This window comes from Pleurodeles waltl, chromosome 2_1 (assembly GCF_031143425.1).
Source record: "Pleurodeles waltl isolate 20211129_DDA chromosome 2_1, aPleWal1.hap1.20221129, whole genome shotgun sequence".
NCBI classification, from domain to species: Eukaryota; Metazoa; Chordata; class Amphibia; order Caudata; family Salamandridae; genus Pleurodeles; species Pleurodeles waltl.
This window is the reverse complement of record NC_090438.1, coordinates 276,234,827-276,249,223: the sequence shown is the minus strand read 5'-3', so window position 1 is coordinate 276,249,223 and position 14,397 is coordinate 276,234,827. Positions and strand designations below refer to the sequence as shown.

Sequence of the window (14,397 nt, the reverse complement as noted above, 5' to 3'; positions counted from 1 at the left end):
CACTATATCAGTTAGTTGCCTCCTCTGTTATATGCTGGCTAGATCCATTATTTTCTCTGCTTTGCCACCGCACACATCCACTGAAGCAATAGGAGGAGGATCAAGTGAAAGAGAAAGAGGAAGCAGAACTTGATGTGGAAAGCTCCGCAAGTTTGAAAGTCAATGTCCCAGATAAGGGATTTCCCCACCAAATACTTCATGTTCTAGACCATCTGCTGCCCTCCCATTCTGTCCCATGTTATGTCCAAATTTCCTCCTATAACTTGTGCTTGCGAAATTTCACAGGATGACAAGAGTCCAGTTGAATGGATCCTGTATACAGAAGACCTACTTAGCAGTAGTCATGAACAGGAAAATGCCACGATAACAGCAACATAGCACCCATAATTTGTGGTATGGCAAAAGCTCTCATTGACCCTGTCATTTGCACCTCAAACTGTACAGTCCTCATTTATGTGCTGCACTGTTTTCATCATTGACATTAATATGCCCTAGCACCAATCTGTTTTTAAGGGTGTGAACCTGACAGTCTCATGTTTCAATATACTAGCGCCATCTTGCAGCAGTACCTACTTAACATTTGTCTCTGAATCCTAAATCCAATCTGTATGTAACTGGCTTAGAATTTGGTGCCCATTATGACACCCACATAGCGGGCAGAATTTATACATGCAGCACAACAAGCCAAAGAAATGTCAATCTCCACCAATTATAGTACCATAAAGAGTCTATTAAATTGTTTACACCACCCAAGGCCGCTTTTGTGATAGCTCTAATAGTTTTTATATCAACAGTTCTCCTCATTGTCCTCTCAACTACAATACTCATCTTCAACACACCACCCTTTTGACTCAGATTGGGCTGAATACTGCCCGCATGGCATGCCCCTTTCCTGGATACTGTTTGTGTCAGTCCCTGCATGATTTCATGGACATACGCACTGCTAAAATGTATATGCTGTCCATTAGCCATTTAGCAGTAATGGAAACGGTTATGGTCAAGACTAAGATAGTCACTGAATAGCTCAATGCTTCTGTTTGCAAAATTCATCTCCTGAAATTTACAGCTCCAGATAATGCCAGACACTGCTTTTTATGAGTTTTACATTTGTGCTCCTCTACTGAAACCCTCTGTCCAATTGCATGCCAAACCCAATACTACTGGTATTGTTGTCACAACTGTTAATAGTTATGCACCACACCGCTATTTTACTATTTTACTATTTAATTGTTTATTTTATTCTTTGTTAGCAAAAGAAAACATGCCAAAAGAAATACAATAAACAAATTGACTATGGGTAATCCAAATCTCATGGATTAGCAGTGCAGGAGATGGCGGAATTCTTCATCCGACAGGGCAGCGCTCCCCTACGGATAAAGAACCCGTTTCCGCCAGCCATTCCCTGGCAGTTTCACCCGCCAGGAAAAGGCTGGCAGAAGGGGTGCTCCGTGCACAGTTCTGTCGCACAGGTGACTGCTCAATTTACGGGTAGTGATTTGCACGACGGGTGCTGCTGCATGTGGAGCCGTCGGCAATGTCCAGGCCCAGCATTCCATCAGGCCGGCTGGCGGAAACACTGCTTACGCCCGCCGGCCCTGTAGAATGTTGATTATTCGCCCAACAGGGTCTCAAGGGGGCTGGTGGTCTGTGTTCAGATTCCCGCCGTGTTCATAATGACCCCCTAAATCTTTTGGAAAAGCAAGTGTAGCTTTGATGTTGTGGGTGGTCGAGCCTCCAGGGGTCTTGTAATGCCAGATCACAAATACATTTTGGCAAGAATCAAGAGGCCTGAGGTTTATTCTGTGCACAATTTGTTCGAGAAACATCAAGTTTCATATCTTGGATTATATTAAAGTCCCCTCCCTCTCCAAAAAAAAACAGAAAGCCTGCTTAGAAGTTCATACAAGCTCAAGAGGGAGGCAGTTTCATCTTCGATCGGACCATAGAAACTTGAGATATGCATAAGCTGGCTGCCTACCTTGACACTAACAACTACCCATCTAGTTTGGGGATCATGAAACACCTGAAGTATCTCCCATTGAAAGTCCTGGGTCAAAAGAACTGCAACTCCACGCACCGCTAAACTGGCAGAGGCAAAAAAAGAGTGGGAAATAAAACTAGGAGTTAGAGGGCTAGTAGCCTGGCGCTTAAAATGGGTTTCTTGTAATACAATCACCTGGGGCTGAAGGGTTCTTAGCCACTGCAGAATTGCTCTATATTTATGAGAATTGTTAAGCCCATTTGCATTACAGGAAACGATCTTAAAAGAGGTAAGGAGGCTTATACTAGAGTGATTATCTATCATTTAACAAGAAAGGTATAATTAGAAGTCTACTAGCCCTTCTGCCTTGCCTGTCCTGGCTGCCTATTAATGATGATAAGAGGCATCTTCTATTGGCCCACACATGGCCAGCACCTGGATCACAGACCTCTGTGTGTTCAACATCTGCTATTTGTCTCCCCCACCCTGGTGCAAAACCCCTTCCCCCCGAAAGCACCCATCCAAACCCACCAACATGGGCCAAGCCCGTCACGGCCCTTTCACCCCCACTGCCCCATGAAGCTCCACCCTCCCCCGTGGCCCATCCCATATCCCCAACCCGTAGCCTTGAGCGCACTGGTATGGCACTCTAGAACCCAATTTCCAGAAAAGCAGACAAAGTAGGCCGCACGTTGATCACATCACATTAAGTACTTATACCACATACCTAGCACTGAATGTGCTAATGTTATTTCCTAAGGGAGTCCAAAAAGTCCTTTGTCTGCTGTGTATTTTGAAAATTATGCACCCAGTGGAGAACACGCAAAAGCTAAAGTTCTCGTTAGTGTTGAAGGACGTAGTTTTTATAGCCTGTGCCAATACCTGTTCCTTGAACCTAAAGACCCCAAATTTGATGAGGATTGTACGTGGGTATTTTGAAGATGGGGCTCTCACTGCAGGGACCCGACAGGCCAGCATAATAGACATGTCAACATTGTTTTTAGCTTTCAATGGGAGAATGTACTAATAAATAAGATCCAATACCACCTTGGTCACAGAGGATGTTGCCTCAAGATCTCCTGGGACCCCAGTAAATCTAAAATTTGACCGCCGTGACCTGTTTTTGATATGGTCGAGCTTTGATTGTAGCTCCTCGAGTTCAGTCTGTATCTGTGCGACTACCGATCCGTGGTGAGTTTGTGCGTCCTAGAATATTACTTTCCATGTCAAATCTTATGGTTGTGCATGTGTCTAAAGGTTCAAAAGATGTCTGCATAATTTGGATAATAACAAGGTTTAGCTCCAAGCTGGTGCTTACGAAACCCTAGAGTAATAATTAATGTAATGTCTTCACTGAAAACCTTTAAGAAGGGCGTAACAAAAGTGAATGTGAAGACTGCCAAATGAACCTGCATTGCTGTCTCCTGATATCGCGGACTGATGCATGAAAAGGATTACAGGTATTGTAACTCAGTATTCTGAGCAATTCTGCCCTGTTATTGTATAACATAATCTACTGGTTGATGTGACTCCCTGAGACTGTCCATGCACTATATTGAAAGTTGTAAGCAACTAAATTCTAATATCTCAGGTGCCAAATTGCTAAATTCAGTATCTGTGAGCGGTTATAATGTTACAGAGGTTACCCAGCTGACTTTGCAACTCTGTCTGGTTTCGTAACTTGCAGAATTGTTGTATTGACATCTTCAGTAGAAGTGAGAGCAATAGTTACCTGGTCGACTTTGGAGTAAAAGGATCACTGTCATTGGTGATCGGTGATTCTTGATTATCACATATAATAAAAGAGTTTTGAGGGGGAAAGCATAAGCAAATGTCCCTGGCTAATCTATACAAATAACATTCCCTAGTGACTGGTGATGTGGATACCCGCAGGAATACAATTTAGCAGTTTTTGCTTTGGTTGTCACAAACAATTCTTTGTGGTCCCCTCACCTGTGAAAAATGTTGAAAGAATGCTCATTTTGATCTTCCATTTTTATGCTTCTTGGTGATTTCTGCTTGATAATTCTGAAAAAAAATTGTCTACCCCTTGTAGGTATTCTGCCAGAAGAAGGATCTGATGACAGTGTGACTACTCCTTAAGCTTCTTGTGGCACACTGGAAAATTGACTCCTTGCATCCCACTGTAATACATCTTTATCATGTTGACTGTGTATAAGAACTCTGCCTTCCTGGGTATTCCTTATGTAAAGACTACAGCCACTGCGGTTAATTCTAGTAAACTAAGGCATCTTAAGGTCTCCATCTCTGTTTACTTGCTCTATAAGGTCATTTCTGGCAAACACAGCCAAGGATGTGTCTATCATGAGGTCCCTTGTGACAAAGGGTCTGCATTTGGTCTGTCCAACCATAAAGTGTGCCTGGTCCACCAATAAAGGTTGAGCAGCACCATGGACAACAGCAACACTGGAATCTCCTAGACATAATTTGTGACAACCATTGATTTGTTAGACACTTTTGCAGGGAACGCATTTGTAAAAGTGCATATGGAACTGACTACATTTGTGATGTCATTATTCTCAGCCGCTCCACCATCTTTCTCACTGTTGGAGCTTTTGACGTTTGGTAAAGGGGGGAACAATTTCTGAAACAAGAAAACCCTCTATGCTATTGGGTAAGTATTCAGCACTTGTGAATTTAGGGTGAATCTCACAAAATTACAAATTTGGAGTGTTTGTAAATGTGAGTTTTTCACACTGTTGACAACCTTACGTTGCTTGTGAGACTGGCATTTCTGAACTGATCTCCACTTTTGCAACAAATCCGGTTAGGGCAGACAAGAATACATTGACAAGTTAGAATTGCCAGAACTACATTTGGTAAGTAGCCAGTAGTTGATTTGTAAAACATATGGACAAAAGCGCGGTATTGTGAACCATTTGTGCCAATACTGTGATATAACTAGTTTGACTCTCTTATATGACTTGCTTATTTGCTACATACAGCTCTCATTCTCCAGGTCAGAAGGTGGACCATCCATTGTCAGCTGTATACAAGTAAATTTCAAAGCAATACGGACCACTGAGGTCAGGTAGGACATGAATCCTTATATAGATAGGGTCTGAATGTCTAGCCTTCAATTTCATCTCAACAACGGATTTAAAATTAAAAATATTCTCAGCCATGTACTGCTAATTACTCCACATATTACAGCAGTCATGACATCACTGAAAATACTACTGCAGCATTTGCAATAAAAATATTGATGAGAAAACAGTGAATGGCAGTGGCACGAGTTATAGTTAACTTAGGGCATGAGCTATAGTTTCTTGAAATAAGTGTAATTATAACGGATGAATGTCTATGGCTTTGCGTGTGTAAAATCTGAACCTGATTATAAAGTTCAAGTACCCATTGGTTTTTTAGTGAATTTCTAAGATGTGTTTAATTCTATCTCCTAACTATAGCATCCCTGTAACTTACACACACATGCACACAAGCACACACACACACACACACACACACACACACACATTTGAAAACATTTTGAAAGAACCACTTTGGTTCTTTACCTTCATAATCATATTTTTACAGATAAAAACTGTAATGGAGTACAAACGTGTCAAATTGGAGCCAACAGGCACATATTACCTGCTCTGATTAACCCCTTCTGTGCCCAGGACGTAATGGTTACGTCCTGAGGCACAGTGCTCGTGTGCCCAGGACGTAACCATTACGTCCTGGGCACAGAGCCCAGAGGGAGCGCTAGTGCTCCCTCTGTGGGGTTCCCCCCCACCCCCTCAAGGCAGGGATGGAAGGGGAAGCCCTTCCCCTTCCACCTGACCCTCCCACCCCCCCCCCCCCCCAGTGTGACGTCAGCGTGCGATCGCGCGCTGATTGTCACAAGGCCTCCTCCCATCGCGCTGGAAATGAAATTCCTTCCCTTTCAAGTCTCTCTCAGCGTTTTAGCAGCCGGATTGTAAAGCAATCCGGCTGCTAAAACACCCACTAGACACCAGGGATTTAAATTTGTAAAGGAAATTGGCATAAGGGAGCGACCCCTTGGGCAAGGGTCGCTCCCAGGGGGGGGCATTTTTTAAAGGCTTTTTCTGCCCCCCCCCCGGGGGCAGAAACCTCTAGGCACCAGGGATCATTTTTCTTTTTTTGTTTTTGTTTTTTTTAGAGGTGGGGAGCGACCCCTTAGGCAAGAGTCACTCCCCTAGGGGGCAAATTATATTGAGCCATTTCTGCCCCCCTGGGGGGCAGATCAGCCTATTTTAATTAGGGGGGCAGAACCACAGAAAACACTAGGCACCAGGGATTTTTTTTTTGCGCCAACGTCACGCAAGGGGAGCGACCCCGTAGGCAAGGGTCGCTCCCCAGGGGGGGAGGGAATTTATTTTAGGCCATTTCTGCACCCTCTGGGGGCAGATTGGCCTTTTGTTATTAGAAACCTCTAGGCGCCAGGGCAAAAAAAAATTGGTGTGTTTTTTTTTTGTTGTTTTTGTTTTTTAGAGATGGGGAGCGACCCATTAGGCAAGGGTCGCTCCCCTGGGGGGCAAATTGTATTTAGACCATTTCTGCCCCCCTTGGGGGCAGATCGGCCGATTTTAGGTCAATCTGCAACTAGGCACCGGGGATCTTTTTTTTTTTTTGCGCCAATGTCACGCAGGGGGAGCGACCCCGTAGGCAAGGGTAGCTCCCCAGGGGGCTGGCGGGGCAAATTTATTTTAGGCCATATCTGTCCCCCCGAGGCCGGCTGAGCTAGAGGCCAAAATCCACAGGTAGGCATGTAGCAAAAAACACCTCTGATTTCTGTGAAAAAATGTGATGTGTCCACGTTGTGTTTTGGGCCATTTCCTTTCGTGGGCGCTAGGCCTATCCACACCAGTGAGGTACCATTTTTATCGGGAGACTTAGGGGAACGCTGGGTGGAAGGAAATTTGTGTCTCCTCCTAGATTCCAGAACTTTCTGTCACCGAAATGAGAGGAAAAGGTGTTTGTTTGGTCAAATTTTGAGGTTTGCATAGGAATCTGGGTAACAGAACCTGGTCAGAGCCCCACAAGTCACCCCATCTTGGATTCCCTCAGGTGTCTAATTTTCAAAAATGTGCTGGTTTGCTAGGTTTCCCCAGGTGCCGGCTGAGCTAGAGGCCAAAATCCACAAGTAGGCACTTTGTAAAAAAACACTTCTGTTTTCTGTGAAAAAATGTGATGGGTCCACGTTGTGTTTTGGGCCATTTCCTTTCGTGGGAGCTAGGCCTACCCACACCAATGAGGTACCATTTTTATCGGGAGACTTGGGGGAACACAGAATAGCAAAACAAGTGTTATTGCACCCCTTGTCTTTCTCTACATTTTTTCCTTCCAAATGTAAGGCAGTGTGTAAAAAAGACGTCTATTTGAGGAATGCCCTGTAATTCACATGCTAGTAATGGCATCCCGGAATTCAGAGATGTGCAAATAACCACTGCTTCTCAACACCTTATCTTGTGGCCATTTTGGAAATACATAGGTTTCCTTGATACCTATTTTTCACTTTTTATATTTCAGCAAATGAATTGCTGTATACCCGGTATAGAATAAAAACCCATTGCAAGGTGCAGCTCATTTATTGGCTCTGGGTACCTAGAGTTCTTGATGAACCTACAAGCCCTATATATCCCCGCAACCAGAAGAGTCCAGCTGACGTAACGGTATATTGCTTTCAAAAATCTGACATCGCAGGAAAAAGTTACAGAGTAAAACGTGGAGAAAAATTACTGTTTTTTTCACCTCAATTTCAATATTTTTTCATTTCAGCTGTTATTTTCTGTAGGAAACACTTGTAGGATCTACACAAATGACCCCTTGCTGAATTCAGAATTTTGTCTGCTTTTTCAGTAATGTTTTGCTTTCTGGCATCCAGCATTGGTTTCTCATCCATTTTGGTCACTAACTGGAAGGAGGCTGAAAGCACAAAAAATAGTAAAAATGGGGTATATCCCAGTAAAATGTCAAAATTGTATTGAAAAATTGGGTTTTCCAATTCAAGTCTGCCTGTTCCTGAAAGCTGTGAAGACGGTGATCTTGCCACCGCAAACCCTTTGTTGATGCCATTTTCAGGGAAAAAACCACGAGCTGCCTTCTGCAGACCTTTTTTCCAACATTTTTGCAAAAAAACAAAATTTTCACTGTGGTTTGGCTAATTTCTTGGTCTCCTTCAGAGGAACCCACAAACTCTGGGTACCTCTAGAATCCCTAGGATGTTGGAAAAAAAGGACGCAAATTTGGCGTGGGTAGCTTATGTGAACAAAAAGTTATGAGGGCCTAAGCGCGAACTGCCCCAAATAGCCAAAAAAAGGCTCGGCACAGGAGGGGGAAAAGGCCTGGCAGCGGAGGGGTTAATTAGGGATCTAACCTGGGGATTTCAATGCAATCCCACTTTTTGGCCCACATGCAAACAAATACAAATTAATGCTTGTTAAGTAAGTAAGTGACAGATATTCCTGCATGTACAATGCTTTCTAAATATTGTTAGATAGTGGGTTTGATAGTGGAATAATGACATGGAGTTTTCCACCATTCATACCGTTTGCATATGTCACCACTTTATTTTCAGTTTTTTCTAGAATGCTCACCAAAATGTTTTAAGGTAAAAATTATGTTCAAGTTCTTCCTCTCAGATAAGTTGTGTCTGGGTCAGCATTATGGCAAAAAGCGATATAAATTCCATGCATAAAAATTCTGAACTAACCCCACTGCCTGGACTGTGGCATCATTTTTTAAATATAATAAATATTTAAACCGTGGTTATAGTCTCTTACTTCTCGTTGGACTGTAAAGGTCTTAAGTAGGTTCCTAGAAGTGACTGTAGCTCTTTTGCATAATCACGTTCAGTTTCCATGAGATTCTGGATAACCTGAAAAGATTTGAAAACGTAAACAGATAAAATATAATATTATTATATGAGAAAGCAAGATACGGTCTCCATAAATTGCACTCTATGTGCCTTCATAAAGCACTAATTCAAAATTATGGAAGACTTCTCTAGACTGATTCGCACAAACAATACATGGCTAATGGAGTAAATAGAGGTTATGCCGGTTTATTGACTCTAATCACAATCAAGCAACATTATTCTGCAGTCAAAGTACATGGACTCGGCCAATACTGATCAGTAGCAAATTGTTGCACTTTCCTCACATGTTGTAATGTTTAATCTCTGAAGGAGAATGGATAGAAATCCATTAATTCTTCATGTTCTGCAGATGAGTGGACAGAAATACAATAAAAATATATATGTTTGTTCTCTTGTAATTTTCAAGTTGCTTCTTGGGATCATTATGTAGCTAACTGGAATTCGACTTCGAGTTGCTACATAGAATACTCTTTCCCTGCTGACCAGTTAGCGAGTGAACGAGATACATTTTGAAAAACTGCAAAAGACAGCGTTTGGATTTTAGTTTGTGGCTCCTTCTTTAGTGAGAGGGTTATAAATACTCTGTCTGCTTCAATCATGTTCTTGAATGGATGGTGACCCAGAGAGTGATTATAATGAAAGAAAATGTTCTGCAGGACTGCCTTACTAAACCTATCTTGCGTTCTAGTATTAGTCAACATAGCTAAGGTTTGTTACATTCTGCACGTCAGGTCAGGTAAATAATACATGTATTTGAGTTGTTTGACAAATTCTAATAGGGTCATGCAGTATAAGTTACTTACCTTCAGTTACGTTTTTTTCTGGTATGGACTCCGTCTAATCAGTGATTCTTCACCTTAGAATACTCCCTAGGCATCAGGCTGGTACTGGAAAATCTTGAGCAGTAACCTCTGAGTGCAGGCAGGTGCCACCAGTCGGCTCCACGTGCGCATTGGAAAAGAAGTAGTGGTATCCACATAAGAGTCACACCGACGTGCTGACATCAGTTTATTCTGTGACCATTTCTGTGCCCAAAATGCAGAGCCACATAAAAAACAATGTTTGATCAGGGTGCAGCATCTAATGGGATTTGTTTAGGTAAAGAGCCTGTTCGGAGAACAGGGAGGATGAGAGGAGTTTCTACCACAAAAAATGTTACTCAAGGTAAGTAACTTGTTCTTTTGATAGAGACTTCTAACTGCAGATTTGTCACCTTGGAAGTAATACCTCCCTGGAGGTGGGTCTACAAACTAGATTGAACTAAAAAGTTCTGGAGGACAGACTGGGTGAAATGCCTGCCTCAAGGGACTTCACTGTCCAAGAAGTAGTGCTTTGTGAATGTGTGGTGTGACACCCACTTGGCAACATGGGAGATGTTCATGACAGGTACCCTGTGTGCTAATGCAGCTGTGGCGGTCTTGACCCTGATGGAATGGGCCCATGCTAATGCATAGCAGATCTTAATGCAGAGTGCAATCCATCATGAGATGGTCCGCTTCTGCACATCCTTTCCCTTCTTTGCCCCAGTGCTTAGAAGGATGAGGTGGAGTGAAATATGAAAGGAGGTGACCACCTTCGGAAGGAAAGAGGCATGCATTGCGAGTACCAGTTGTCTGGCAAAAAGGGGGTATATGGAGTGTGAACCAACAGAGCCGGAACTTTGCTGACCCTTCTACCTGATGTAATGCCCATCAGGAAGCCCGTCTTGATTGTTAGTTAAGAGCAGCAGAGAGCCGCTGTGCAGGGGCTCAAAGGGAGAACCAGATTGAGATCCGATAGGAGCATCAGAAAAGGGGTAAGAGGAAAAACGTTCTGTAAAGTTTTTTAAAAATGAGTCACAACTGGTGACTCGAACAGGGAGGATTGATCCGGCAACTGCAGGAAAGCCCAAATAGCTGACAGGTAACCATTAACGGTGCCCAAGGTTAGGCTTTACCAGGCTAACGATAAAACAAACAGCAATACCCCCAACAGAGCAGCAGAAAAGGGGTCCACATGGCGTGAGGAACACAAAGTCACAAACTTATCTCAGCTGCAATCATATACAGTCTTAGTGGAGGGATGCATAGCTGGCAAGATGACATCACAGACCTCGGGAGAATTATGAAAAACCCTCAACTGTTGCCGCGCAATCTCCAGGCATGAATTTTGCATGATTGCATACAGGACTTTGCCTTGTTGCTGTGACAGAAGATCCTCCTGGAGGGGCAGCTGACTAGAGGACAAATGAATGTGCTCAGGAGTGCAGGATACCATTCTCTCCGTACCCAATCTGGAGCCAATAGAATGCCTTGGGTCCAGTAAGTCCTGATCTTCTTCAGAACTCAGGGCAGGAATGGTATTAGCAGAAAGACATACAGGATTCCTGAGTTCCACTTGAGGTGGAATGCGTTTCCAAGCGAGAGACACTCTGGAAACTGATGTAAAAATGATGAGATTGCACGGTTTTGGTGGTGGCAAACGGATCAAGCCATGGTTTTCCTCATTCTTAGAAGAGATCTTGAACCACCTCCAGATGTAACTGCCATTCTTGATCCGCAAGGCATTGATGGCTGTGTTCGTCTGCCCTGGTGTTCAGGGAACCAGCCAGGTGCTGCACGACCAGGAAATGTCCTGGTGGCTCCAGTCAAGTCCAGAGGCACAGAGCCTCCTGGCACCTGGTCCACGACCCCACCCAACTCTGTTTGTTGCAATACTACATGGCGGTGGTGTTGTCCGTGAACACCTGAATCAGCATTCTTTTGATGGATGGGAAGGCTTTCAATGCCAAGATGACAGCCCTCAGCTTCAGAAGACTGATGTGGAGCGGGGCTTCTGCTGGGGACCAGAGTCCTCTGATCTCCACATCTCCCAGGTGGCCACCCCCACCCAGAAACGATGCTTCAGTCACCATTGTCAATTCTGGGTGGGGAAGGGAGAGGAGTCTGCCACTGACCCAACTGCGGTCCATTAGCCACCAATGCAGATCTTTTGCAACCTCCCCGCAAAATCTGGACCAGGTCAAAAAGAATCCTCTTACGCTGTGCCCACTGGGACTTCAGATCCTACTGCACAGCCTGCATATGCATTGAGTGTACTTCATCAGCAGGCTGCAGGAGGTCATCAGACCCAGCAGCCTCAGAGTCAGTCTCACTGAAATTTAGGACTGAGGCTAAAACATCAGGATCATAGCCCAAATGTTTGTGACTCCCAGCTCTGCGGCACAGAACTGCATTGTATCTAGAATTGCTCTGATGAAAAGAAGCATCCGAGAAGCAGTCAGGTGTGACTTCAGCATGTTGCTAGTGAACCCTAGCAAGTTCATAAGGGTTGCTGTAGTTTGGGTTAGGGTACGACTGTCTAGGGAGAGTCCACCTTCAGAAGCAAGTCATCAAGGGAGGGGAAGACTTGGACCCCTGACATCCAAAGATGTGCTGCAACCACCACCATCACTTTTATGAACACCCCAGGGGAGCACAGCAAAATGGAAGTGCTTGTGGCCTACCGTGAACCACAGGTAAAGTCTGTGGGCCTGCAGGATGGGAATGGGGAAGTATACGTCCTGCAAGACTACCTCTAAAATCCACATTCAAGGAGTGAGGGCATTCAGAACCTGAGCCCAATGAGCATTTGGAATTTCTCTTCCCTCAGAAAGGCATTGAGGGGGCACAGATATAGTATGGGGCGAAGGCCTCCATCTTTTTTCGGCACCAGGAAGCAGTAGAAGTAGCAGCCATGTCCTACCTCTGCCGCTGGCACACTTTCCATGGTATCTTTGGCCAGCAGAGCCTGCACTTCCTGATGGAGCAAGGAGAGGTGGTCCTCCATCAGATGTTGTGTGAAAGGTAGCAAGGGTGGAGGTGTTTCCACAAATGGAAGACCATAACCCTACTGCACAATTTGTAGCACCCACTTGTCAGAGTAAATGTTGCTCCATTGGGTCAGGCAGTGCCAGATCCTGCTACCAACTGTGTGGCATGGAGGGCTCACTAAAGTGTCAGTCAGCCAGTCAAACATAAGTTTATTGTAGACCTTTATCTTTAAAAACATTTACACAATAAAACTCATTACATCAATTATTCACACATTATAAAACCATTCCAAACTAAAATAAATGTAAGCCCACAGTTAATAACATAAGATTTGCCTTTAACATATAAATGCTCAAATGTATGCTAAATCATCATTCACAGACAATAAACATTGTCCCAAAGTACAGGTTACATCAAAGAACTGCATGTCCGGAAGTAAATTAAGTGACAGCCCCCTTTCTCTAATACCATATTTTTGTAAAAATTGGCTTTAATGAAAACCACTGACAATCCACTAGAACATGCTTCAAATCTCCTTTCATATTAAGGCCACATTTATAAATTATATCCTTATCTAACAGAGAACCTTATACTTCAAAGATTAAAACCTGATTTACTCCACATCTAAATTTCAAAAAGTATTGTCATAAGCATACATTAGGTCAATTCTCTAGCAAGGGGAATGTCTCCTCCTCAAGTCACAAGAAGGGATACAGATTTCTTATTACCTAAATAGCTCAGTTCTTCTTCTCTGGACACCTGTTTTGTCACTCTTCTGAGATCAGTTTTACTAACGTTTATCAGATCTATCATTCATTGTATTGTTAATTTCTTGCAGAGATCGAGAATCCTTCTCCTAACTGATCTTGCTCAATTTAATTTAATAGTTGTGAGTTATTTTTACATATTGCTGATATTTTGAGGCATTCCTCACTATTTATTCTTGTCCAGAGTGTTATGGTCACTGCAAATGCTAAATAGTTCCATGCTGTTAGTTCGGTTTCTATCCTAATACCCTGCACCACAGTAGAAGGTGGAAAGGAAAGTAGGATTGGCTTAATATTTCTGGTAAATCTACCAAACAATATGGAAAACAGTATAGGTGCCAAAATGCACCCTTGTGTGAGGCCATTCCTACTATCCATTCTCCTTAAAAGTGCGCCCTGGATGTCTCATGTCCCTTGAACGCAATTATCTCTATGCAACTCCTGTAAGATCAAGAGTAAACCATGCCGGATTTCATAATTTTTTAGGACTTCCCATAGCAAGGCCCAATCAACAATATCGAATGTGGAGCAAAAATCCATAAAACAACAGTAGAACACTCCACATGGTTCTATCGTTTTTTTGGCTTTAGCTCACAGACTGAAGAAGTGATCTGTTTGTTGAGTGTCTCCCTTTAAATCCACCTTGCTCTATAGGGATTACTGAGTTTGTTTCCACCCATTCTTTCAATATCCCCAAGAGGATTTTAGAGAAGACTTTCCTGTCCAAATCTAGCAAATGTATTTGCTTAAAGCTTACAGGAAGAAAGGTATCACCTTTTATATACATGGGTTTAATTACCGCTCTCTTCCAGCTATCTGGAAAGTGTCTCGTCATTAAACTTTTGTGGAACAGAGGATAGAAAAGGCTACAACACCAATTAATATTTGTTTTTATTATAACTGACAGCAGATTGTTTGGCCGAGGTGCTCTTGTATATTTTAGGGACTCAATCATCTTCTTATTTATTCCTAAGGAAAACCGCTCCTTTATTTCCT

General features: G+C 43.2%; 1 protein-coding gene across 1 annotated transcript in view; it reads right to left on the bottom strand.

Annotated features, from left to right (window-relative positions):
* Positions 1 to 14,397, bottom strand: part of ARHGEF6 (Rac/Cdc42 guanine nucleotide exchange factor 6) — a 793,672-nt gene that overhangs the window by 585,645 nt on the left and 193,630 nt on the right. Inside the window, exon 7 of the mRNA XM_069212447.1 lies at positions 8,749 to 8,843. Within this exon, the coding sequence (XP_069068548.1) occupies positions 8,749 to 8,843 (95 nt within the window). The remainder of the gene's footprint in view (positions 1 to 8,748; positions 8,844 to 14,397) is intronic.